The sequence below is a fragment of the Globicephala melas genome, chromosome 13 (assembly GCF_963455315.2).
Source record: "Globicephala melas chromosome 13, mGloMel1.2, whole genome shotgun sequence".
Lineage (NCBI taxonomy): Eukaryota > Metazoa > Chordata > Mammalia > Artiodactyla > Delphinidae > Globicephala > Globicephala melas.
This window is the reverse complement of record NC_083326.1, coordinates 54,870,671-54,898,437: the sequence shown is the minus strand read 5'-3', so window position 1 is coordinate 54,898,437 and position 27,767 is coordinate 54,870,671. Positions and strand designations below refer to the sequence as shown.

The following is a 27,767-nucleotide window of genomic DNA, read 5'->3' as shown; positions in this document are numbered from 1 at the left end:
TCTTTCCAATCAATGAAATTCTCGGAAATCCATGCTTTCTACACTCAGAACAACGAGTTCATTCCGAAAGGATCATCTTTTGGAAGCCACATTCTCTTTAAAGGCGCTCACCCCCGACCCCTCCTTTCACAGCCAAGCGTGAAGGAGTAAACACAGCTTCCCACGCTGCCTGGGAGCTGCAAATCAACTGGAAATATCTGGTTCAATCTGTTGTTAAAAAGCACAGTCCAGACAGAACTGTCACCATGAGGGACAATCATTCTATGAACACACACATAGTCCTGTGACCTTTACCCAACATTCCAGAGATAGGGGAGCTGTGTGGGCCTGGGGGGAGGGGAGGGGGAGGGTTATAAACATAGGGACTGCCTGGGTAATTCCTTATCTACAAACTCCTTATCTCTGGGAAGGTTCAAAGCACTTCCCACCCACCACCTGGGACCCTCCCGCCTCCTGTGGACCAGGCCCTGGCTCTCCCCGGCCAGGCCAGGGCTCCTCTGCTTCTCCCACTCCAGCCTCCCCTTCTCAGGCTGTAAGTCTCAGATAGGACCTGATCCTAAAATTCTACAAGCTCACACCAGGCCAGGAACTTGCATCAACAGGTAAGGGCCTTTGTCACCTGTAGCTGAGCAAGGTGGAAAGGTGATAAAGGCCAACAAAGAAGACAGGACTAGTCAGGAAGTGGGGTCCTCTCGGGCACATGGCTGGCCCTCCCCAAGTCCTCATGGACCCAGTAAGTGTGCGTTCATCTCTGGGAGACATAGGGGAGATGTGTGCAGGCCTGGAGGACAGCGCCTGGGGTCCTCACCCCACCTCCACCACTTCCCAGCTGTGCGACCTTGGAACACATCCCTGAGGGGACTAGGCCAGTGCTGATTCAAATAAAAAGCGCTCAATAAATGTGAGCTCCCCGCTCATCCCTCCCGCGTGCATTAGAAAAGGCTGGCTCAGTACTGAGGCTACTGAATCCAGGTACAAGGGAGGCTCTACCCTTCAGGGATGACGTGCTGAACCCGCAAATAACAGAAATTAACTTGACTATATCACTCAATACTATTAAGGGACCATTCATCCACTCAATTCATTAATTCATTCAACAAACATTTGTCGAGTGTGTCACGTGCAGCCGGCATTGCCCTAAGCGCAACTTATGAGCATCCTTGTTCTGGACACTATGGGGCTTTAAACAGTTACTGCCCCTGAAGTGCTTTTGTCCACGGTCCTGTCTCTGTCTTTGGAAAGGAATACAATGCATTCTACCTGCCATCACGTAGGCCCTAGATTTTAGGGAACAAGAGGATGCTCAAAGCGGATGCTCTGTCATGATAATGACAGAGATTATGACACCAGCAAACAGAAGTGATGCTCACACGGAGGTGAATGGACACACACAGGAGACTCCCTGAGTAGAAAACAAGACAACATATCCACTGCCCCAAGCTGTTATGCCACAGATCTGACCCCGACTCTAAGCTCACAGACATGACAGTATAGATCAACCTTCTACCACCTACCTGCGGGGAAGGACCGGTTCTCCTTTTGTATTTTCAATTTGCTGTCGGCTGATCATTTGCAAAATGCACAGATCATGTGCTTGAACGCTACGGTGACGTCAAATTATGTTAAAAGTTTCTAAATACTTTCTCTCGCTGTTGGTATTTGCCTTAATGTTACCCAGCACCCAACGATTCACAAACTGGCCCCCACCTATGAAGCACACTTCGGTTAGCAGCGATGTAGTTAATTCCACAAACCATCCAAAACCTAGCATAATACGTGTTGCAAACAATTACAAGAAATGGAATTGTAAAGGTCCACTCACTTGCCGATGGTTGAAATCTGATCAGGTCTTGCAAGTCCGTAGAAATCTGGAAAACATGGCTATAGAACTGCTGGACTGAATTCTTCAGGCCAGAGATGTCTCTGGAATGTGTCCGGAGCGTCCCGTTCATCTGCCTGACACAACTCCAGAGGCTGCTGACATGCTTGTTGAGCCCTTCCTTGATTTTCTGAAGACTTCCTGAGATGGAGTCCAGTTTGCTGCAGGTTTTCTCCATATGAGACACCCTGTCCTCCACCACAGAGACCCCCCTCTGGACCCCGTGTGTCTTCTCCTTACAAGCGTCCAGCTCGGCGAGGACCTGGCCCTGCAGCCGCTGCCACCTCTCCTCCAGCTGGTCGCAGCAAGGCACCGAGGCGGCCGGGGGAGACGGGAGGGGTTCAGCCCCCTTAGGAGACCCACGCCCTGCAGCCTTTTTACCTTCTCTACCACTGCTCAGCTCATTATGAAGATGACTCACGTGGTCTTCTGTGTGGTTTAGTTGAGAATAAAGAAAACTAAAATTCTGTTGAAGTCTCTGGATGCTACGCTCGGTTTCTTGAAACTTCCTATGCATTGTGTCATTCAGAGATTTCAAAAGGCTCAAAGCGTCACCTGCTGAAGGGTCGTCTCCATTTCGCAAAGTATCTTCTCTCCCACGAGGCTCTCCCTGGAAGTTCTGTAGGCACATATCCTCCACCACTTGCACTTTGTCCTTCAGGTGGTTTAACTCCACCATGACCTGTTCGTTCCCAGCCCCCGACCCATCAGGCGGGGCTGACGCTGGGGGAGCAAGTTCTGCCTCCGAGCCGTTGGCCATCGCCAGGAGAGCGCTCCCCAGCCGCTCCTCCAGAGACTGTATTTTCTGATCAAGAAGGTGCTTCAAGTCATCTACCTCCCCACTGATGGTCCCCCGGAGGGTTTCTTCAATGTAAAAGCAGTGTTCCTCTGCATTCTTCTCTGTCACGTTGATCCTTGCATCCAGTTCATTCCATCTGGCATCAAAGTCCACATCTGGCTCTGGAACTACGAGGCGGTCAAACTCATTGTCTAGTCGTCCGTTCAGCATTCTAGTCGCTTCAGCAACTCTTTCAATTTTCTGGTCTAACGTCTTGACCTGTTGCCCAAAGTCACCATTCTTGGCACCGTCACAGCAGTTTGCCCTGGTTGGAGGGTCTTGGACCCGGGCTCGAAGGTCACTGATTTCTTTTCTCAGGTTGGTTTCCTTCTCTCCTATAAGCTCCATCACTCCAAGGTAGCTGCTCCCATAGTCATCACAGTGCTGCTGGAGACCAATTAGCTTATACTCACACGAGTTCTTCAGATCAGCCAGCTTCCTGTCCATTCCCTCCATGAGCTCCTCTCTCAGGGCATCAATCTGACTATCGACATACGCTTGGTAGAGCTCATTGGTCGTCATGGTGACCGTAGGGCCCTGGGCCGCCTCCTGGAGCTGTCTGAGCTGCCCTTCATAGCCCTTCACCTTCCCATCCAGCTCTTCCAGCTTGCTACTCTTGGTCTTCAGGGCATCCTTGACTTCAGCCAATTCAGACTTGATGTCCTTCATGCCAGATTCCTTACTGTTGAGGACACCAGGAAGCTGGACCGTTTCTGGTTCTCCACCCACGGCACTGTCGGGCACTGGCTGGGGGTGCAGGTTACTGAGCCACGATGCCAGCATTTTGCTGGCATCATCCTGAATGGAGTGTTTGAGGTTTTCATTCACTCCAGCAATGGAAGACTGGAGATCAAGCACTGTCCTTGTGAGTCGGAGAACCTTCTCCTCAAGCACCTGGATTTTCTTTTCCTGAAGTTCTAGGGGCCCCTGTTTTGGATCTACGGTCCGACTTAGCTCTGCTGCAGGAGTTGGTGACAAAGTCTTCCCAGGCTCTGAGACTCGACTTGGTTCATTGTCTGTTACAAAGAAAGAGTTGGACATGACTTAACATCTTCTACCTTTACCCAGTTTCTGCAAAGACAATAAACAGGGTATTCAAGGGATTCACTTACAGCTCCCTTCTCACTGCAGGTAATTATTGTGCCAGAGTCGAAAAGACTATGGGCTTTAAGTAAAAGAGACCTCCAGGGGCATTCTGGCTCTGCTGTTTACAGCCTGCCCTCGAGCAGGCTAACTCACTTCTGTGAACTATAATCCCCTCATCTACGAAGCAGAGGCACTATCTTCCCTCTTGGGTTGTTAAGAGGATATTTACACGGCACATAATAGATACTCAATGGCCTCTTTCACCCTGAAGGGAAAATTCTTGATTTGCGTTATCATATGAACATACATCATTCCCTCATCAGTAACTGCACCCACACCCCGGTGGTTGACTGCATGCTGTAAAACCACAAGAACCCACTTGAGATCCACCCATTAGCAGTTGGGTGGTATGATATCACACGAGCAACAAGTTATCCTCCAAGCAACCCCTAAACGTTTGCTTACTTTTAATAGCATCCCCGTGCTAAAAGACTCTCATAGACATTGTTCAGTGCTGTCATGCAGCTGGAGAAACTAACAGCAAACGAGAGATAAAGCAACAGAGTCTACTGGCGTCTGCCAACAACAGAGCTACGTGGCCCTAAGCAGTGAGAGTCACTAAGTCAAAGAATACAAACATTGAATTTGTTTGTGGCCAAGCCCCACGTGGCTTGCTGGATCCTAGTTCCGGGACCAGGGATCCAACCCGTGCCCCGTGCAGTGGAAGCACAGAGTCCTAGCCACTGGACCGCCAAGGAATTCCCCAAACATTCCATTTTTGATAATCCTACTTTAAGAAATGTACCCTGCAAGGAAACAGTCCAAAAGAAAAAAATTATTATAAAATAATTGTGATGAGTCATAAAATGAAAATAAACTAACGTACAGAGAGAGAAATTAAACAAAAAGCAGGTTATCAGAATCTGAGGCACTGGACTTCCCTGGTGGTGCAGTGCTTAAGAATCTGCCTGCCAATGCAGGGAACACAGGTTCGAGCCCTGGTCCGGGAAGGTCCCACATGCTGTGGAGCAACTAAGCCTGTGCACCACAACTACTGAGCCTGTGCTCCGGAGCCCGCGAGCCACAACTGCTGAGCCCGTGTGCCACAACTACTGAAGCTCAAGTGCCTAGAGCCCGTGCTCTGCAACAAGAGAAGCCACTGCAATGAGAAGCCCGCGCACCGCAACAAAGAGTAGCCCCCGCTCACCACAACTAGAGAAAGCCCGCACGCAGCAACGAAGACCCAACGCAGCCAAAAATAAATAAATAAATTTATTTTTTTTTTAAATCTGAGGCACTAGGAGAATAAGCAGCAAACCACGCCCTTGAACACAGAATACAAGGAATTCTAGAATACCATCGACAAGCCTACAGATGATACTGAGACCTAGCGTGTAAAGTGGAAAAAGTCACACACGACATAGATTACAATGAAATAAAATGCATTAATGTAAACTGACAAACACTGGAAGTAAATTTAGAATGTTGTCGATATTTGAGCTTCATGTTCATTGTTTTCTCCTCCTCTAAACTTTTGAAGATGATCATATCAACAGTTATCATTCACTAAAATCAACATAGTGTTAAAACCAAGACTGGAATTCAGATGTCTAAATTCCCAAGGAGAAAACTAGAAAGAACACCTTGTTTTCCATACTGAAAAATGTATTCTATCTCAGGACACCAGAAATAAAATTCATTGAATCACGTACAAATGAAATGTTGTTCTGAGCAAAGGAAATTTTTTTCTAAGGGCTGGAGAAGCAGGGAAGGATCAGGATGTAAGCAGAGGTTTTCTTCATACACTGCTGGTGACTATAAGAATTGTTACCACTTTTTGGAAGGATAATTTGGCAAGTGTATCAAAATACTCAGAATCCTTTTGACTCTGCAATTACACTTCTAGAAATTTATTCTAGTAAATAATAAGGATGAATCCAAAAATTTAACAGGAAAGAATACTATCTATAATAATGAAAAATTGCAAACAGTCTAAAGGACCAACGGTACAGGATAATGTCCAAACAATCACACTCCATGAAGCCATGAAGTGATATTGTAGTATATTTAATGACATGAATGTTTTTTCATGAAGTTAAAAAATAAGTTCCAGAAACAGTATGTTCATTACAGTGATAGTGGGTTGAGGATAGGCGCTTCCTTTCATTCTCTTCCGAAATCTCACTAAAATGGCATAAAACAAAACAAGCAAAACAAACCCCAACCAAGTCACATATAAAAAATTGGGAATCAGAATGGTTTTGGACATTTTCACAGTGCATTGGAAACTAGAAGAAAAAAAAATTTTAATTGAAATACAGTTGATTTACAATGTTATGTTAGTTTCAGGTGTACAGCAAAGTGATTCAGATATATATATATGTATATATATTCTTTTTCAGGTTCTTTTCCCACATAGGTTATTATAAAATATTGAGTATAGTTCCATGTGCTATACAGTAGGGCCTTGTTATCTATTTTATATGTAGTAGTGTGTATATATTAATCCCAAATTCCCAATTTATCCCTCCCCCGCAGTTTTCCTCTTTGGTAACCATAAGTTTGTTTTCTATGTCTGCGAGTCTCTTTTTGTTTTTCAAATAAGTTCATTTGTATCATTTTTTTAGATTCCACATATAAGTGGTATCATACGATATTTGTCTCTGACTTACTTCATTTAGTATGATAATCTATAGATCCATCCATGTTGCTGCCAATGGCATTATTTCATTCTTTTTATGGCTGAGTAATATTCCATTTACATATACACACCACATCTTCTTTATCCATTCACCTGTCAATGGACACTTAGGTTGCTTCCATGTCCTGGCTATTGTAAATAGTGCTGCAATGCACACTGGGGTGCATGCATCTTTTCAAATTATAGTTTTATCTGGATATATGCCCAAAAGTGTGATCGCTGGATCATATGGTAGCTCTATTTTTAGCTTTTTAAGGAACCTCCATATTGTTCTCCATAGTGGCTGCACCAACTTACATTCCCACCAACAGTGTAGGAGCGTTCCTTTTTGGAAACTAGAAGAAAATTGAGTGATGCTTTCAAAATTCTAAAGGAAAATTATTTCCAACCTAGAATTCTGAAGCTGGAGTAAATATATTTTCAGAATATCAAAAAGTTTACCTCCCATGCAATCCTCTCATGAAACTACTAGAAGGTGTGCTCTACCAAAACAAGGGAATAAACTGAGAAAAAGCAAGCAGCGGGTACAGGAAGCAGGGAACGGATGGGAGAGAAGTCAGTTAAGGTCACAGGGTGGCAGCTGTGAACAAGGACAAGCAGATGACCAGTCCAGGTGGGGCAGGTGAGAAGGCTCTAGGAGAGATTTCTTCAAGGAGATGAAACCGATGTGTCTGAACAAAACGAGGGGACATGCAGATAACCAGCGGAGAGTCTGGGTTGAAATAGGGATAAGAATATAGAAAACCAAGCAAAGGAAAACATGCTTATTAACTCTAGAGAAATCCAGAAACAGTGTAGGAAAGGCAGCATGTTCATAGTACACTACAGAGCTCCGCTGTAAACATTATATAACTACTACAATGTAACCAATAAATACTGAACAGATAAAAACACAGTATAACTGAACGGAAAGGATGGCAGTATAGGAGCCCCATGTTAGATGAAAGGGACTTAAATCCTCACCTTCCATAATGAGAAGTCAAGGGGTGTGGAGGTAAATTCCAAAAGACCATCTAACGAGTTTAAAGCAGTGCTCACTTCAGCAGCACATTTACTAAAACTGGAATGATACAAAGAAGATTAGCATGGTCCCTGCACAAGGATGACAGGTAAATTCGTGAAGCATTACATATTTTTAAGCAACCTAAGTGTCCATCGATAGATGAATGGATAAAGAAGATGTGGTATATATATACAACGGGATACTGCTCAGCCATAAAAAAGAATGAAACAATGCCATTAGCAACAATATGGGTGGATCTGAAGGGTTTTATGCTTAGAGAAATAAAAGTCAGACAGAGAAAGACAAATACTCTGTGTTATCATTTATATGTGGAATCTAAAAAATAAAACAAATAGATGTATATAACAAAACAGAAACAAACTCACAGATACAGAGAACAAACTGGTAGTTACCAGTGGGGAGAAGGAAGGGGGGAGGGGCAAGACAGAGGTAGAGGATTAAGAGGTACAAACTGTAAAAAATAAATAAGAAACAAGGACAACACAGGGAAATATAGCCATTATTTTGCAATAACTTTAAATGAAGTATAATCTATAAAAATACTGAATCACTGTGTTGTACACCTGTAATTAATATAGTATTGTAAATCTATACTTCAATTATTTTAATTTTTAAAGAGTTTAAAGTAATTACCCCTGAGAAGGGAAAGTGGGAGAGAAAGGGAATTTGCTAATACCCCTGAGAAGGGAAAGTGGGAGAGAAAGTGCTTTTCCTAATAGTCCTTATAAAGCTACTGAACTCATTAAACTACATGTATGTTTAAACTTTTATAAAATAAAAAGTAAAACTAAACAAAACAGAAATAAACTGTCCACTATGATCCAACACGCCCCCTCACTACTTGTCTAGTGTCTGCCTTTCATGAGGTCAGGGACTGTGTCTGCCTTGATTTTCTCTTTTCCTAAGAACCTAGTATAGAGCCTGCAGATATAGAATAAATATTTGTGGGATGAATGAATGAATTTTTCTTTAACAAAATGTATGTGCAGAAATAGAAAAGAGAATAGTGTTCTATAGTAAAATGTTAACAGTAGTTGTCATTTGGTGGTGAGATTATGTGTACTTAAATATTTTTCCTATAAACATTCTGTAATAGATATGCATTACTTTTATAATAAAAATTATTTTAAAGTCTGTTTTACGGACAATATTGGGAAACACCACTAGTTTCAAAATCGAAAACACAGGACTTCCCTGGTGGCACAGTGGTCAAGAATCCACCTGCCAATGCAGGGGACACAGGCTCAAGCCCTGGTCCGGGAAGATCCCACATGCCGCGGAGCAACAAAGTCCGTGCACCACAGCTACTGAGCCTGCGCTCTAGAGCCCGTGAGCCGCAACTACTGAGCCTGCAGGCCGCAACTACTGAAGCCCATGCGCATACAGCCCATGCTCCGCAACAAGAGAAGCCACCACAGTGAGAAGCCCGCACCCCGCGACGAAGAGTAGCCCCTGCTCGCCACAATTAGAGAAAGCCCGCGCACAGCAACGAAGACCCAATGCAGACAAAAAAAACCCCAAAACAAACTGAAAACATCTCATGGGAAAATATAATCATTTAAAGATGACTTAAACATTTAACTCATAAGAAAATCTAGGTTTTTCTCACTGAACTTTAAAAAACAAGAAAGATAAAGTAATGTAGAATAAAATGTCAAAATATTTTTATCCATAAAAGTCAGTTTCTTAATGTTACACTTAAAAGCCAAGGTGAAAATTGTCATTGCTTGCTAAGCTATTCATTGAGTTTGTGCTACTTCACTTAAAAAAAAATCAAAAGCAAATTTAAGAACAGCCTCATTGGACACTTCTAACTTGGGGCTTAGCTTTGCAAATATCTCACCCCAAACAGAATAAGAATGATTCTATTTACCTTTTTTTCTTTTGGAAAAAGAAACAATTTTAGTTTCTTCAAATTCAGGTTTATGGGAGCTTGTACATGAAAAGTAAAGTAAAAACAACCCAAGCATCATTACCTCGTTACACTTGACTCTCTTTTGTCTGTGCCTCAGGCCACACAAGGCTGAGACCAGCAGCATCTCCCACTCTAAGGCCTTGGCTTTCACAACCAGTTGGCCCTAACAAAGCAATTTACTTTTTTTTTTTTTTTTTTTTTGCGGTACGCGGGCCTCTCACTGTTGTGGCCTCTCCCGTTGCGCAGCACAGGCTCTGGACGCGCAGGCTCAGCGGCCATGGCTCACGGGCCCAGCCGCTCCGCGGCATGTGGGATCTTCCCGGACCGGGGCACGAACTCGTGTCCCCTGCATCGGCAGGCAGACTCTCAACCACTGCGCCACCAGGGAAGCCCGCAATTTACTTTTTAAAAGTCTGTCTTCCGATCGCTACTGCTTCTGCAATTAAATTTGTGTGCCATGTGTCTACTGCAGGCATATGTGCGTGTTTTGGGCAGAACTTGGAAAGCTCCACGCCATAACTCATAAATCCTGTAGTGAGAAGGAGCAGGGGCGGCCGGCAAAGCAGAGCGCAAGTCAGAAGGTACCTGTGGCTTTCTTCACGCTGTTTCTCGGCCGAGCGGGCGTGGGGCGGGGCGTCTTCATGGGGTCTCTGGGACCTTCTTGGCAGTCCCCTCCCCTGAAGCCAGGGCAGCACCTCCATTCCAGCTGTGTCACCGTCTTGTACCTGGTGACGTATCTGGGTCTGACATTCACACGATAACTGCCGAAGAAAAAAGGTGGCATCTCTCTTTACTGGCTGCTGTTGCAAACACCCCCGGTCCCCCTGGCTGAATCCGAATGAAGACGCTCCAGGTCACTGCTCTCTCCAGGCTGACCCAGCAGGGACCACTGGTCTCCTCTAGTCCAGCCCTGCCCCCCTCCTTCCTCCAGCTCCTGCATCCACCTGCCCCCAGGTCCCCTCCCACTAAAGGCTGGAGAAACAGACAACTCAGAAAAACTTGGCCCATGAATCTCATTGGATGTGGACATTGTTCACAAACCGGGCTTTTATTTCACCGACAAACTTATACAATTCGCTGCTTTGTGGGGGTTTTTCCAAGGTAAGTCAGGGCCATTTGGTTTGTGTTTTAGAGAAACACCCCGGGTGCCCTCACCTCCCATGGCCCCCTGTGTATTCATCTCGGCACCCTCTTTCCCAACACCAACAAAGGGAGCAGCGAGCCCCTGGAGACGCATCTCACGCTATTTGTGTTCAGATCTTTTTAAAAAGATGCCCCGGTCCACACGGCTAATGACAGAAATAAGGAAGCAGAATTGGAACCATTCAAAAATCCCGTTTATGGTGCACTTGTGTATCACATAGAGACCCTGGCAACAAGCTGGAAAGTCCTTTAGACCCAGGGCTGGACCTCAGCCCAGAACACACAGCGCTCAGAGGGACCAACCAGGAGCTCACCCCGCAGCGGCCCTCCCTGCTCACAGCACAGAGGCAAGCCGGCTCCTGGGTCACCCCGGCTTCTCCTTCTGACTGGGAACGACAGCTCTCTTGAACCTCGTCACTTTCTCTTCGTTTCCAACACCCCAGCACGAGCAGCTAGCCCCCTTTTGGGACCGATTCCCAGAAAGAAACGGGCTTTGCATCACGTCCTCAGGGCTGCTGTGTGCTGCTCAGGGGGGCATCCGGGGGCCTGATGCCAGCCTAGTGACTCCATCAGGCCCCGGCCTTGTGGCAGGTAGAGTTCAAAGCTACATTCCTGAGAAAATTACAAATGGCTAAATGTAATGGACTTCTGGCATCCTCCCTGAGGGTCCAAACCATGACACCCCAAACCTCACATGCCAGGAACCACCTCACGTGCCAGGACAGGCAAGGTGACCCTTCAGAATTCCAGGAGGGCCCGCTGACAGCACTGCCCCAGTGGGAGTGTCCCAGCACTTCACTGACCCGTCTCACCTGGTCTTGTAGGGCAGTGGTTCTCAACCTTGGCCGTGTGTTAGAATTACCAGGGACCTGTGAAAAACTACCCACGCTGGGGTCCCACCCTCAGAAGCTCTGATTTAATCGGTCTGCAGTGCGGCCTGGGTGTGTGGATTTTGAGACGCTTGGGTGGGAAGCGTTTGAAGGAAAACTGATGAGAAAGCCCAATAAGTAAAACAGAAAAGAAGGGCTGCTCAGGGGGTCAGGGGCAAAGCAGGTGCAAGACCTGCCTTCCCGGTTCTTCATTCTCTCATTCCCGCCACGTCCCCCATCAAGGCCCCACTATATACATCATTCCTTTTTCACAAATGAGAAAACAGAGGCTCGTAGAGGTTAAGTGACTTCTCCCAGTTCCAATGGTCAGGAAGGTCCAGGACTGGACTTTGAAGCCATGTGCTCGCCTGGACCCCGCAGGGCCCTCCCAGCGCACAGAAGCAGCCAGTCTCGCTGGCAACTGCCTTCAATGTGAAGCAACCACGCCCACCCAGACACGTTCCAAAAGGGCCCACAAGCTGGGTAAGAAGGCAGCCTGAGCACTTAATTCGGTCCAGGTCCACACTAGCCCTCAGCCCCCTAGCACCCCACCTACCAAAGGCATCCTCTGTGTGGTCCCAGAAACTACAGGAAAAGAAAGAAAAATTCCACTTCACTGTTTTGCAGGCTCAAGCGCAGCATAATGCTGGAAAAATGTGTCATCTCCGAAGAACTTGGTTCCTCTGAGCATTGAGGACTGAATGTGAAAATGTGTCTGCTCTGGGGTTTTCTCCGTGTGCCGGGAGATGACGGCCCTCATGAAACCCTTCTGGCCGTGGCTGAGCCGGGCCGAGGGGCCCAAACCCCGCAGCTTTGATGCCGAGGGACGACCCCCCACCCCACCCGGGGGACTTAGCCCCTCACCGCCCAGCCGAGCGCAAGAAAGTTCTTGCTTTTCCAACACACTTCATTCTTTTCGCTGAAGGCAGTGATGATTTCGGAGCTAGCGCATAACTTAGGAAAGCTCCCTGGAGCACCCTCCTTCCTCTCCGCCCCACCCCCACCCCACCCCCCACCCCTATTGCTCTAGGTTTCCGGTTTCAGTGGACTTCAGGTTGACTGCATCTCCAACCAAGTTTCCAGCCCCGCGTGTGAAAGCAGTGACAGCTGGAAGCCACTGGGGGCCACCTGAGCTCACGGCCACATCTCTGTGCCCGAGAACACGATCCCTGAGGCACCGGCAGGTCCCCAGGACTCATTTCAGGGGGGCGTGATGTGGGAAGGCGGGTCTGTCCAGCTCCACAGCCCTACTGGGATATCCTGGCAGAAACCGGGCTGCTGCTTCCACTGGGGCAGCCAAGGGGCCCCCCAGAGGATGGGGGAGCACCAGGCAGGACTCCCAGGCCTGCCCGCATGCCCTGGATCTGCGGGACAGTATCCTGGCCAGGGGGCCTTAAAAAAAAATGCCTAGGCCTTTACCCTCAAAATTCTAATTTCATTGGTCTGAGGTGGGGGGACCCAGGTGTCTGTACCTTTCAAAAACTCCCCACGTAATCGCCAAGCGCAGCCAGAGTTGAGAAGCACCCCAGACCCAGGCACCCAGGGGCCCAACAACCAGGCAGCAGCCCAAGCGTCACCCCAGGGCCCCTGGGAAGTGGGTGTTTGGAAGATGCTCCGTGGACATTTACTAAATCAGCAAACTGCACCCAGCTGGGGGCGGCCAAGGAAGGGCCCGCAGCCAAAGGGACAGAGTCACTGCCCGGCGGGGCTGGAGCCCGGGGGCTGACTGGGCTCCAGCCTTGGTCCCCATCCCAGCCTCGGGTCAGGTCTGTAACAGCATCCCTTCCAGGGGGAGCCCCGATCAGCTGCCTCAGGCACCCCTGGAGGTGGGCAGTGAGCTGCCCCACAGCCCTGTCCACTCTCCCCAACTCTCCCCCCCCCCTCCTCTCAAGCCCTTTTCGGGGGTGAGACAAGGGGTCACCATTTTTACAAGTTCAGTCACGATGTCAAGGCACCAGATGGGCCCAGGAGATGCTAATGAGAAGGAAGTTGGAAGAAAAGGACTGCAAGAGTTGAATCAGAGCTCAGGGACCACATGACGAAGTGTCCCTGTTAAAACAGAATGGGACAAAGTGTACATCCATTTGACGTCACCCCCACCAAGACTCCTTCCCACTGGTGGGAGGTGAGACCTCGCCTCACCTGCTTCCATTCACACTTGTATTTGCTCATCCAGAGTTCCTCCTCCCCGCCAACCGCGGGGCCCTTGAGGGCAAGAACGCCTGTTGGCTCTGCTCTCTACAGGACCCCCACTTTTCAACACAGTGTCTGTCCTATTGTGCTTAATAAATAACTGAGTATTAATCGTTAATCAGTAACTGATTGATCAAACAATTAATTAATGACACTAGGCCTACTTTTGACAAGGTTTGGGGAAGTCCAGTGTCCATAATAACAACCCCAGAGCGACCCTCAGGTCTAACCCAGCTGAACCCAGGAGGTTCAGTCCTCCCAGAACCCAGTCGAGCTCCAGGGTCCACAGTCATGTGAACAGGACAAGAATCAAACACCAGAAGGTGAGCCAGCGCTGGGCTTTCCAAGACAGCCATTAACCGGGGGCGGGTGTTTAAATGTAAACTGATTAAAATTAAATAAAACCGAACATCTACTTCCTCAGTCACACTATCCACATTTCATGAGCTTTACAGCCACAGTGACTATGGTATTAAATAAACAAAGTGAATATCTCCAACATCACAGAAAGTTCTGTCGGACAGGACTGGGCGAGAGCGTCGCAAGATTGTCAAGGGAACAGCAACGGGCTCACGTCTATCTGTTCATCTGATTTCTCCTCCCATCTCCCCAGCACTGCAAGTAGAACATTGCTCTGAAATAACCACACATCACTGGCACAGGACCATCTAGACAGTGGTTCCACAAAGTAAGGATCTTTTCCCTGCATTTAGTGTTTACCTGTATTTTATTTTAACACTCTGCACAAACTGAAAACCCAGAGGACCCTGGGGGCACTCATTTGACTGGGATTTCTCCCAAGAATGGACTTGACAGTAAACTCCTCTCCCTCCTCCAGTCCCTGGCTTGCCCCCCAAAACCTGGAGTCAACTCTTGTTGCTTCATTCCGTGTGTGTAGCTCCGCCCAGTATCAATCAGAATGGGACAGAGGATGGAAAAGAGGCGCTTCCCCTCCCTGGTAGGGAGCACCCAGGCCTGGGGAACTAACCACCTCCCCAGGGACAAGGAAAGTCCACACGAAAAGGTGAGAAATCATCTGCCAGAGTTTCCAAACGCGCACCCAGGGCAGACCTGGGTGTCTGGCATTCAGCCACTGCTCCAGGTTTTCCACAGGGCGGTTCACTGCAGCCACAGCAATCCCATTTTTTAAAAACTGTGGTACAGTTACGTAAGTATGTAAGTACACATTACATAAAATGTACCATCTTAACCGTTCTTAACAGTGCAGTTCAGGAGCACTAAGTACGTTCACAGTGTTGTGCAAACCTCACCACCACCCACCTCCAGAACTTTTGCATCACCCCAAACTGAAACCCCGCACCCATATTAAACACTAACTCCCCATTGCCCGCCCCAACCCCTGGGAACCAGCATTCTACTTCCTGTCTCTAGGAATCTGACTGCTCTAGGGACCTCATATAGGTAGAATCGTACAGTATTTGCCCTTTTGTGACTGGCTTGTGTCACTTAGCATAATGTCCTTGTAGGCGAGGAAAAGACTTTGCCCGTACCCTCTTAGATTTGTTCCTGGAGTCTGTGAATTAAACTGACAAAAGACAGATTAACAGGAGAAAAAGACTACAAATGTTATTGATATGAATATTTTTATGTGCATGGGGGCTTCAGGAAAGAAGTGAAAACTCAAAGTAGCAGTTAGACTCAGAGGCTTATGTACCATTTTAACAAAGGATGATAAAATGTGGAGAAGGAATCAGACAAAGGAAAGGGAGTTTGGACTTCTAGGGGCAATAAGTTGTGGGAATGTGGGTAGGACGCTAATGGGTGATAACAGCTATTTTAGTAAGGTTTCGTTTTTTTTTTTTTTTTTTTTGCGGTACATGGGCCTCTCACTGTTGTGGCCTCTCCTGTTGCAGAGCACAGGCTCCGGACGCGCAGGCTCAGCGGCCATGGCTCACAGGCCCAGCCGCTCCGTGGCATGTGGGATCTTCCTGGACCAGGGCACAAACCCGTGTCCCCTGCATCGGCAGGCAGACTCTCAACCACTGCGCCACCAGGGAAGACCAGTAAGGTTTGTTTATACAGACTCCTCTCTGTGCTGGCTCTCTGTCTCTGGTGATTAGGGTCACACCCCTCATCCCAGTATAGGAGAGGCAGGAAACTCACACTCCGCTTTTGGGAATAAATGGGAAGGGCAGAAAGGTCTTGTCTCTGAGGTTTCTCAATGGCCTTCAGCTCAAAATAATCAATATGGAAAAGTGGCATGTTTTGAGGTGGTCTGCCCTGATCCCCTTCATCTCAGGCTCATCCATATTATAGCATGTATCAAGATTTCCTTTTTAAGGGGGCTTCCCTGGTGGCTCAGTGCTTAAGAATCTGCCTGCCAATGCAGGGGACACGGGTTTGAGCCCTGGTCCAGGAAGATCCCACATGCCGCAGAGCAACTAGGCCCGTGCACCACAACTACTGAGCCTGCGCTCTAGAGCCCGTGAGCCACAACTACTGAGCCCACGTGCCACAACTACTGAAGCCTGTGCGCCTCGAGCCCGTGCTCCACAAGAGAAGCCATTGCAATGAGAAGCCCGCGCACCACAACGAAGAGTAGCCCCCACTCGCAACAACTAGAGAAAGCCCGCGTGCAGCAACGAAGACCCAACACAGCCAAATAAATGAATAAATTTATTTTAACAAATTTCCTTTTTTACACAGAAATTCACTTTTACAAAGTTGGGTCTCAGTGCTCTAATTTAGAAATTGCCAAGACAGTGGACTGAGTTTCTAGGAACTGCTTGTGACAAATGGGTTTGCTTTCTCTTTTGTTGTCATTCTACCAATCAATGAATAAATAAGTGAACTTTTTATTAAAGTAACACTTTGCCAAAAGTAAATACAGCAGTGGTTATAAAGTTTGAAACAGAAGGGATTTCAGGACTACATGAAGGAAAAGTTGTTCTGCACTAGCAGAAGAGACACTTCCATCTGAATCCACTGTGTCTACTGACGATCAAAAAATTGGCCATTTGAGGGGCTTCCCTGGTGGCGCAGTGGTTAAGAATCCACCTGCCAATGCAGGGAACACAGGTTCAAGTCCTGGTCCGGGAAGATCACGTGTACCATGGAGCAACTAAGCCCGTGAGCCACAACTACTGAGCCTGTGCTCTAGAGCCCGCGAGCCACAACTACTGAGCCCATGTGACACAACTACTGAGCCCGCGTGCCACAACTACTGAGCCCACGCACTGCAACTACTGAAGCCCGTGCACCTAGAGCCTGTGCTCCACAACAAGAGAAGCCACTGCAATGAGAAGCCCGCGCACTGCAACGAAGAGTAGCCCCTGCTCGCTGCTACTAGAGAAAGCCCGCACGCAGCAACAAAGACCCAACGCAGCCAAAAATAAATAAATAAATTTGTAAAAAAGAAATTGGCCATTTGAAACCACGTGCAAGACAATCTGAGGAGGTGACTCTGGTCCCCAAGGCTAACTGTCCACATTCTGAAAAAGTCTCCCCCCACGAGAGAGTGAAGAAACCAATAGCCTTCTTCCAGGTTAGAGCACATCACACACACAAATCACAGTTCTCATCTTATCTTTTTCTGCTACATTGCACATTTTTAATTAGATCCCTGCCTGGAGAAATTAATAACGTGGAAGGAAAGAAATGCTCAATATTTTGCTTGACTCCTTAGGACAAACCACTTAAGTTTTAAAAGTCAGAAGGCTTGGGCAAATATATTTCTGAAATACAAAATGCATCTGATGAATCTCGAAGTCATATAGAGGCACCTAATTAAAATCAGATTACAATACAGCTTTGTACATTTTTTTTTTTCTTTTGGCTGTGCTGGGTCTTCGTTGCTGCGTGTGGGCTTTCTCTAGTTGCGGTGAGTGGGGGCTACTCTTCATTGTGGAGCACAAGCTCTAGATGCACAGGCTTTAGTAGTTGCAGCACGTGGGATCAATAGTTGTGGCACACAGGCTCAGTAGTTGTGGCTTGCGGGCTCTAGAGCACGGGCTCAGTAGTTGTGGTGCATGGGCTTAATTGTCCTGCGGCATGTGGGATCTTCCTGGACCAGGGGTGGAACCCATGCCTGCCAATGCAGCGGATTCTTAACCACTGGACCACCAGGGAAGTCCCTGCTTTGTACATTTCTTAAATCACAGACCCTAGACCAAGGCAGTGTGCTCAAAATGAAAGTGTATGTATAGCAGATTGTCTGTTTCCCAGTACAAAGGAGATTCTTGCTGGAGAAACCACAATTGTAAGCTGTTTCTTTTTCCATTTCTTCTTGAATTAATTTCCTTCCGTACTTAGAGTGGCAAGTTAGATTCAAACCCTAAAACCCTCTTTACTTCTCAGCCATTTTCTCTGATCATACAGCATAATGAGTAGAATAAGTTTTCCCCACGACGGATCACCCTCCTTAACCCTGAGGACAGAAAAAATTCTACAGTCCTGAAAGAAAGGTGATTGAAGGAAAGCCCAGCGGCTCAACTGAGAGGCTGTCCCAACTCGGCTGCAACAGACAGTGAAGTGTCATTTTCAGATTTACCATAAGAGCGGCCTGTACCTTCCTTTGGAGCAAACTTGCATTGCTAAAAATGACATCATCTCCAAGCGCGGGGCGCGCCCAGCAGCATGAAATACAGTTTACGCGTGTGTGCTATGGAGTCCGCATTCTTGGTTTTAACTTCCTCACTTGGGGAAGTACATGACAGAGCTCAAGTCTGCAGTGGGGGAAGGGCGAGCGAGCGCGGAGGCCTCCAGGGCCCGAGCACCACCCCGGCTTTCTGGCGGCAGAATAATCCAACACTAACGAAGGCCCACGTTCCCCTAACAATTCTTTTGGGGAAGGGCCATCGCCGCTGCAGGCTGCTTTCCGCAACTCCATTGTACAGGATTCCATTTCTCGAACTCACATCTCATCTCCTCATCCCCGGAGTCAGGATCACAGAGCACCCTCCGCCCCAATCGCGCCCAGATGCGCTCATTCCCCATGTTCCCACGGTGTGGCCCGGAAAACAGCTGCGGCCTCAGCCTTTGGCGTGATGCTCACCCCAAGGGTGACTTTCTGTGGTTCGGGAATGCAAATGTTTCTTCTCAGAGCCACTGAATAATTCTTGATCATTTCCTCTTTCTTTAAGAGGAAAAATGATTTCCTCAAATTCTCCTACAGAAGTCACAATAATTTCGAAAGCCCTTTTCCTGTGTGTCCCCTGCCTCGGTTTGCAACATTCCTCCCCCCTCAGGCTCCAGTCACTCTGTGCTTTCTCTTTCTCAACTTCCATATCCGCCAGCCACCCTTCAGCTTGCAGCTAGCTGCCCACCCGTCATTCTCAGTACAAGCAGCCCTCTGGATCGGCGGTTCCGTGTCTGCAGGTTCAACCCACAGCAGATTGAAAATATTCATGCAAAAAAAAAAAATTCCTGGAAAGTTCCAAAAAGCAAAACGAATTTGTCATGCACCCAGCCACTATGTATTTATATAGCATTTACATTGTATTGGGTATTATAAGTTATCCAGAGGTGATTTAAAGTATACAGGAGGATGTGCATAAGTTATATGCAAATATTATGCCATTTTATATAAGGGACTTGAGCATCTGTGGATTTTGGTATCCGTGGGAGGTCCCGGAACCAATCCCCTATGGAGCCCAAGGGACGACTGTACTGCTTTTCCAAACAGAAAGGGAACTGGCTATGATACCCCATCCGTAATCAATTTTGGACCTTTGGATGGTGACCACGGATGGTGGCAAGCTCTTAAACAGGCCTCACCTGGAACTTGGTGGCAGTCACTTAGAAGCTTAGAAAATCCTAAGACAGTAGGAGTTTCTCTGCAGGTATAAAGACAACATTTTCTTCCTTTGGGCCAATTCATTCTCATTAAAAAAAAAAGAAATCTGGGAATTGAAAACACAGGAACACTTATATTTCTTTTCTAATTTATATCACACTGGGGGAAAACAGGACCAAACTGTTATAACCTAGTTTCATATTTCTCACATTGTCCAGGCGAACCCCGTATTACTTTGTGTCTTTTAAATCCACACTGAACAAAGTAGAGACATTTACATTTGCCTGCCCTCTGCTTAGAGGAAGCATGGTTTTTCTTTGGAAGATGCTACCACAACCCGGCCCACCTCCAGGCCTGAAGGTGTAGACAAGGAGAGGGGGAGGGGCAAGATAAAAAGAAGCATTTTGCTTCTTTGCTTTTAAATAGAAAGGGGTGATGGAGGCTGTGGAGGAGAAAGAAGCGAGGAGGAACTTTTCTCCAAGGAGACTTGGGGTGGCCGACGGATTTTTAAGGCTGGTAACACCTGCCACGTCCGTTAAGCCATGTGTGTCGCTACAGTATTCACTGAGCCCTCGTGCTCATACCGGCTTGTAGAACTGGATTGTTCTTAAGAACCTGAGGGTGTGGTGTTCCGTACCTCGGCCAGACCCATGTGGTTCCGAGAAAACCCCCCGGAACCCAGGTACTCAGGGACTGCAGGACAAGAGAGTGTGGGAAATGTCCCAACCTAGAGGGAAGCTTCCAGGCATCACAGTTCTTGTAAATTGAGGGGAAGTGAGACAAATACACAGACTTGGAGGTGAAGAGGAGAAGTGGCTTGCTTTCAATCTCCTTAAAATCTTTTTTTTTTTTTTTTTTTTTTGGCGGTACGCGGGCCTCTCACTGTTGTGGCCTCTCCCGTTGCGGAGCACAGGCTCCGGACACGCAGGCCCAGCAGCCACAGCTCACAGGCCCAGCCGCTCCGCGGCCTGTGGGATCTTCCCGGACCGGGGCACGAACCCGTGTCCCCTGCATCGGCAGGCAGACCCTCAACCACTGAGCCACCAGGGAAGCCCTAAAATCATTTTTTTTAAGAAAAATTACATAGATTGCATTATCTTTTGTTTATTTAAATAAAACCACTAAGATCTGTGGTTTGCATAGTAGCTCTCATCCTCCTCATAAGCTGGGGCCTAAGCTGTCCCATTACCCAAAATCTTCAGTACAATTTACTTCAATGAGTCTTTGCAAATAAAATATACAAGCAAATATAGTATTTTCAAAGACATCTCAAAAATAATCTTTAAAATAATTCCCTATATTTTCAGTATTTAACTTTCTCAAAATGCACTTTTTTTTTTAAACATCTCTATTGGAGTATAATTGCTTTACAATGCTGTGTTAGTTTCTGCTGTATAACAAAGTGAATCAGCTATACATATACATATATCCCCATATCTCCTCCCTCTTGTGTCTCCCTCCCACCCTCCCTATCCCACCCCTCTAGGTGGTCACAAAGCACTGAGCTGATCTCCCTGTGCTATGCGGCTGCTTCCCACTAGCTATCTATTTTATGTTTGGTAGTGTATATATGTCCATGCCCCTCTCTCACTTCATCCCAGCTTACCCTTCCCCCTCCCCATGTCCTCAAGTCCATTCTCTACATCTGCGTCTTTATTCCTGTCCTGCCCCTAGGTTCTTCAGAACCAAGGTTTTTTTTTTTAGATTCCATATATATGGTTAGCATACGGTATCTGTTTTACGCTTTCTGACTTACTTCACTCTGTATGACAGACTCTAGGTCCATCCACCTCACTATAAATAACTCAATTTTGTTTCTTTTCATGGCTGAGTAATATTCCATTGTATGTATGTGCCACATCTTCTTTATCCATTCATCTGTCGATGGACACTTAGGTTGCTTCCATGTCCTGGCTGTTGTAAATAGAGCTGCAACGAACACTGTGGTACATGACTCTTTTTGAATTATGGCTTTCTCAGGGTATATGCCCAGTAGTGGGATTGCTGGGTCGTATGGTAGTTCTATTTTTCAAAATGCACTTCTGTCTTTGGTCACTGTATCCTCCCAATTACACCAAGCCATTTCTTAGAGCTGTGTAACATGAATCCTCCCAAAATCAAAGCTGTATCATACTTCACCCAGAGAGTCAATGTATGCTTACACCTTGGTAAAAGAGCTTTCCAAGGTCACAATGAGATGACCAGTTCAGGAATCTAAACGACAATGTATATCATTACTTTGCTTGATTTAACTGGAGTCTATCATATCACAAATCCTCATTTTAGCTGCAAGCCACTGTATTTTCATTCATCATGAACAATCATTTCAAAGACTATACGTATGTCACAATTTCCATTTTAAAAACAGCCACGGGGCTTCCCTGGTGGCGCAGTGGTTGAGAGTCCGCCTGCCGATGCAGGGGACACGGGTTCGTGCCCCGGTCCGGGAAGATCCCACATGCCGCGGAGCGGCTGGGCCCGTGCACCATGGCCGCTGAACCTGCGCGTCCGGAGCCTGTGCTCCGCAACGGGAGACGCCACAACAGTGAGAGGCCCGCGTACCACAAAAAACAAAACAAAACAAAACAAAACACACAGCCACGGACAGTTGTTCAAACTTATGGTCTCCGGGCCTGAAACCTGAAAACCAAACTTGGCACATATGAGTCTTAACAACGGGAGGAAAAACAAGCTAAAACCTTTCTCTCCCAAGAATGAACGTTAATGCAAACTATGGGCTCTGGGTGATGATGTGTCAGTGTAGATTCATCAGCGGTAAGAAATGCACTGCACTGGTGGGGATGTCGATAGTGTGGGAAGCTGTGCATGTGTGGGGACAGGGGTTTATGAGAAATCTCTTACCTTCCCCTTGGTTTGCTGTAAACCTTAAACTACTCCAAAAAAATATAGTCTTAATAAAAAAAATTCACATGCTTTCTCTTTCATCCATTCATTCAGTAAACAACCTACGGGTGCCCACCAGGACCACACTAGGGCTTTCCTTGGGCCACCAGTATCTACTATGGAAGAACCATACTTAGCTGCAGCCCATATACTCCTATTATCCATAACAGTCACTGTTCTAGTGCCAACTCAGCCAAAGAACAGTTACATCAGACAGGACATATGTAATTATTTTTACCATAAGGCAAAACTATGGGCTGCTTCTATAAGAATAGACCCAACTGCCCACATGCAGGATTAGAGTTGATTCCTGATCAACAAAGGTGGTGAATAATGAGGTCCTGATCGTTCTGTGGATAAAGGCAATACTGCCATAACCTCCAAACAACAGTCCATGAACGAATTCACTTCTTTCACAAGGTATGGTCCTTTTTACCCACACTGTTGACAACGGACTCACAGATGCTCAGAGACCCTAAATCTCAGCAGTGCTACTGCGCGTGAAGCACAGCGAAGTGGTCACCTGGCCGTTCCCACTCGGTCACTGCTCAGCCCTCCACGGGCAGACCCACTTCTTCCGCTACCTCAGCACCGCCCACCGGGGACCCCAGCCAGGCTCCCGACAGGGCCCCTCCTGCCGTCCCCCAGACCCCTCCATCCTCTCCCCTGTCAAATTGCCAGATTAACATTCGGAAGCTCTGCTGGCGTCCCTGATCTAAAACCTTCCATGACTCCCCTTCGCCTAAACGATAAAGCCCGAACTCCCAACCCTGGGTTACGGCTTGAATTCTCTGTCACCCCCAGAATGTTGGAGTCCGAATCCCAGTACCTGGGAATGTGGTCTTATTTGGAGGTAGGGTCTTAGAGGGGTAAGCAAGTTACCAGGAGAGCATCTGGGTGGGCCCTAGCCCTCATAAATAAGGGGAATGTGGACAGAGACATACAGGGAGACGGTGACCACCTACAAGCCAAGGGGAGAGGCCGGGAACAGAGGCCCCTGCACAGCCCGTCAGAGGGACCAGTCCTGCGGACACCGAGACTTACTCCTCCCTTCACCCCCTTCTCCAGGCCCTGGCTAACATCCTCTCTTGGCCTCTGCTGGCATCCTCTCCCATATGCATATATTTTCAACTGGAACCTGCCTTCAAAGCCCTGCTAGGATGTCACCACCTACAAACAAGTTCTCAGATTCCTCCTGGCTGGAAATAGTTTCCTCCACCTCTGAACATCCTCAGCTGTTTGTGCTTCTCTCATTGCAATTCTCTTGCCTACCTTTTACTTTGTAATTATTTCTGTTTATGTCTTATTTCACCTACTGGACATGAACTTCTGGAGGGCAAGAGAGAGGTCGGGCTCCTTGCTGTGTCCCCATGGGGCCTAGTCCTGGGCCAGACAGGGGCCGTGCCCAAAAATATTTGTTTAATGAAACCAAGGAACAAAGACTCTTCAAATAATAAGCCTACTTTAACCCTACTGAGCTGTGTGCCAATTCGAAATGGTGTATGCTAATTACGCAGCCTCAATTCAACATTTCCCGGGGCGAAAATGTGCAACGTGTTTTTCTTACTCCATTATGTTTTATCCAGCGTTCTACATCTGTTATGTATTTACCATCTCAATGGGTCTTCGGATAAATCAGAGCAGTAACCTTACTATCAGTATAAATGAGTTTCCACACTGTATTTCACCAGGAGTCCTCAGCTATAAAACAACTGTATACAAATGGTGGTGGACACATACAAAGGAATCCTACTGGACAATAAAAAGTAATCAGCTATCGTTCCACAGTACAACATGGATGTACCTTAACATAACCATGCTGAATGAAAAAACCTAACGTGATACCACAGACTGTATGACTCGACATAAATCTCTGCAAACTCATCTGCAGTGATGGAAAACAGATCATCAGTTACCTGAGGAGGGAATGTGTGTGGGCAGCTGGAGGAAAGGATTACAAAGGGGTGTGAGGACATTCTTGGGGGTGATGGAGATTCTCCATATCCTGGTGTGATGTTGGTTTCACAGGTACAGACACATGTTAAATTATACAACTTTAAATATGTACAGTTCATGTAAATTATACCTCCATAAAGCTGTTTTTTATATATATATGTACATGTTGTATATAATATATGTATTTTATATATAAGCATATATTTTATATATAACATACACCTTATATATATTTTTTTATGCATTCAGGTACTTTAAAATCTCATCAGGGACTTCCCTGGTGGCACAGTGGTTAAGAATCCACCTGCCAATGCAGGAGACACAGGTTCGAGCCCTGGTCAGGGAAGATCCCACATGCTGCGGAGCAAGTAAGCCCACGCGCCACAGCTACTGAGCCTGTGCTCTAGAGCCCGCGAACCACAACTACTGAGCCCATGTGCCACAACTACTGAAGCCTGCATGCCTAGAGCTTGTGCTCCCAACAAGAGAAGCCACCGCAATGTGAAGCCTGCACAGCGCAACGAAGAGTAGCCCCCGCTCGCAGCAACCAGAGAAAAGCCTGTGCGCACAGCAACAAAGACCCAACGCAGCCAAAAATAAAATAAATTAAAAAAGAAAAAAAATCTCATCAGAATTGCAAAAGCAAAGTGCTAGATAGTCTTGACTATCTGATTATATATCTCAGTGAAGAGAAAACCCAAACCAGCATTATTAAGTCTTTTTCAGAGTTTCAAAATGAGGATTTAACTAGAGTTTTGTTGTTTTTGTTTTTTTTTTAATGTATCAGATTACTGTTCAGACACACAACCAATTGTTTTATCTACTGGGAACTCAGGCCTAATATTTATTTTTGTACTTTTGAAGGTATGGACCAGTGATTAAGGAAAATACAACAGCATTTTCCTTTTTACAGCCACCTTCAAATTGCCATTTTGTGTAAAATAACACAAAACGTCAAAGATGTAGATGAACATTTTAGACATATGACAAAGAGTGGCTCCTCACCAGGATGGCTATTTCCCACTGTCGATTCTGCTAAGGAGGGCTTAGAGGGCGTCGTGCAAATTGGTTCAGGAAACAAGCCATGAACGGTATTTCTGCCTTCCCTCCCTCCTGCACCGTCAGTGAGCAGGGAATCTGGGTTACATCTTGCTAGTTGTTTTCTGCAGTGATGCAACAGAACGACTCCCAGATACCTTGAGAGTGGCCAGAAGATGACGCAACATGTTGGGATGAGAACAGGCACATCGTTTATCATGACGGAGCCAGGGCCCTGACGCTGCACTGCGGTCCTGGAAAGCTGCTGCCCGAGCAGACAGCAGCTGGGGCATCTCCAAGGTGGGCCACCTGATGTATAAACCAGGCCTGAGCACCATCAGGGCCACGGCCGGCCTAGAGATTCTGTAATGTTCAAAATATCCAGAAAGGCTCGCGATGCCTCCCTGCGCAAGGCCGTCATCCCCCCAGCATGTGAGAGCTCTTGGGGTTGAAACCAACAAGAGCCAGAGAATCACTTTATTGGTGAAAAGATCTCTAGTGAAGGGCTGGATTGTGAAACTCGTCCCTGCCCCGAGCTCTGTTGCAATCACCACCACAGCTTTCGGGCTCCGCTTTCAAGATACACGGAAAAGCTTCAGTTAGCAGAACACAAGTGGCATTTTCACCACCATGGTTTAGAAAAAAAAAAAAAAAAAATCTAGGTACTTCTCTCACGATCCTTTAACAGCATCCGGGCTGGGCAGACGCAGGGAAGCAGCTTTCAGCAAGAGGGAAATCTCTAGTACCTCGTAACGGGCCATGAGCAAATCTCAGACAAGATGATCTAGTAAAGCCCGCACATGCGAGTGACCCTAACCATCACAAATGTGGAGAAAGATGGGAGAACGACGGGAAAAGCTGAGAAGTCTCACGGCAGATTCCCTTTTGTCGGAAGGTCAGCTTGAGAAGACCTCATCTAAACTACCTGTCTCAAATTTCTTTGAACCAAATGCTCAGCAAAATACACTGTCCTGAAAGGCTGATGCTGCAAAGAATAATTTTTAGGCGTATTCCTTAATCTTCTAATATTTTTTTAGGTGGAAAAAAAAAAAAAAAGAAGCAGCTGGGTCCTGACACACCCAGAAAAGTTTGCTTCCACAGCATTTTCGAACCAGGAATTTGGTTCGTTTGAAACCTCCCTACTTTTTTTCAGCACCCATCACCACTTTAAAACAGGAAGGAAAGAAGAAAACTTATTGGTGAGCTTCGTTTTCATCATTTCATTATTTTTTCCAGTGGGAACTGCTGTCATACTGAAAACTACTCTGTTCTTCTCTTGATCCTCGCAGGAAAATCGTTCGTCAGGCAAAGCCACGCTCACGACGTTTTATCAAGTGGGTCATTGTTATTTTTAAGTCCAGAAAAGTGCTTCGTCAAGCACAGAAGCAGTTAATTCTGAGTAGTGAAACAGTCATGTAACCAACGATAAATCAGAACATTTGGGTGACAGTCTGGAAGTAATCTGAACACTGGCAGTCTGTCAGTTTTCGGTTTTAAAAAAAGTATGTAAAACACTGGGTAACTGTCATACACAGTACCTGCCTCATTATTCACACTCAGTAAACATGAATAACATCTTAATGTTCCCAGCACAAGGAAGAGGAGTTTTTCCAAGAGCAAAGAGTTAAAACAGCGTGCTCTTGGCTGGATGCAAGATGGCCTGGGCCTCAGCGAAGGCATCCCTGAACACCCAGCTGACCTGGCTCTAGGGCCCCGCCATGGACACCCAAACACCTGCAGAACCAGGAACCAAGGTTCCCATGGCAACCAGAGCATTTATTTAAATCGACTGTAACCGCTTGCGTGCTTTCCCCAAAGACACTCTACGAGTGGCTCTGCTTCCAAAACAACCTCTGGGTTTAACTTCACATTGAAAAGTCGATTTCAATCATTTCATTTTCTTAATTATTATCTTAGGTCACTGAATGTATTTATTTCATTCTTAAGCACCTCAGCCGTTCTCTAACTTGGCGGGAAAGTCAAAGTCTTCAAAGAGGAGACCACCCGAGAAGCAACAAATCCAAACAGTGAGAACACGGGGTGTTCGTTAGACATGGCTGGTGACAGCTCGGTCACCTCCCCCATAATGTAGAGATGAGGAAAACGCGCCTCAGAGAAGCTGAGTGACTAGCCTGAAGTCACACAGCTCAGCGGTGGTAGAGGTCGGGCCAGAAGCCGCATTTTCTATCTCCTCTTCCAGAACACATTGGCCACACCAGCCAGCCTCGAGGAACTCCCTCAGGGGACACCTGCCCCCTGACCTTCCCCCGCCATCTCCCCTTTTCTCGCTGTCTCAGAACTTTAATTCAATGACCAAGTGCCAAAGTGGTGGAATCACGGATCGTTGGAGGAAGACCGGTTAATGGGAATAACATGAGGTTTCACAAAAACAAACTCTTTTCCTTAAGGCCATAACCGCTATGTGAATCCTATTCATTCTTCTCCAAGATAAGAAAGCTAGAAAGT

The 27,767-nt window shown here is 46.8% G+C and overlaps 1 protein-coding gene and 1 non-coding gene across 2 annotated transcripts in view; one reads left to right on the top strand and one right to left on the bottom strand.

Annotated features, from left to right (window-relative positions):
• The window catches only part of EMILIN2 (elastin microfibril interfacer 2), a 50,770-nt gene that overhangs the window by 16,860 nt on the left and 6,143 nt on the right, over positions 1 to 27,767 (bottom strand). Inside the window, exons 3-4 of the mRNA XM_030836686.2 lie at positions 10,029 to 10,204; positions 1,823 to 3,733 (exon numbers count right to left, since the gene is read on the bottom strand). Of these exons, the coding sequence (XP_030692546.2) occupies positions 1,823 to 3,733; positions 10,029 to 10,204 (2,087 nt within the window). The remainder of the gene's footprint in view (positions 1 to 1,822; positions 3,734 to 10,028; positions 10,205 to 27,767) is intronic.
• LOC115842097 (U6 spliceosomal RNA) lies at positions 7,535 to 7,641 on the top strand. The gene has a single exon (XR_004035083.2). It is a non-coding gene; the product is annotated as a U6 spliceosomal RNA (small nuclear RNA).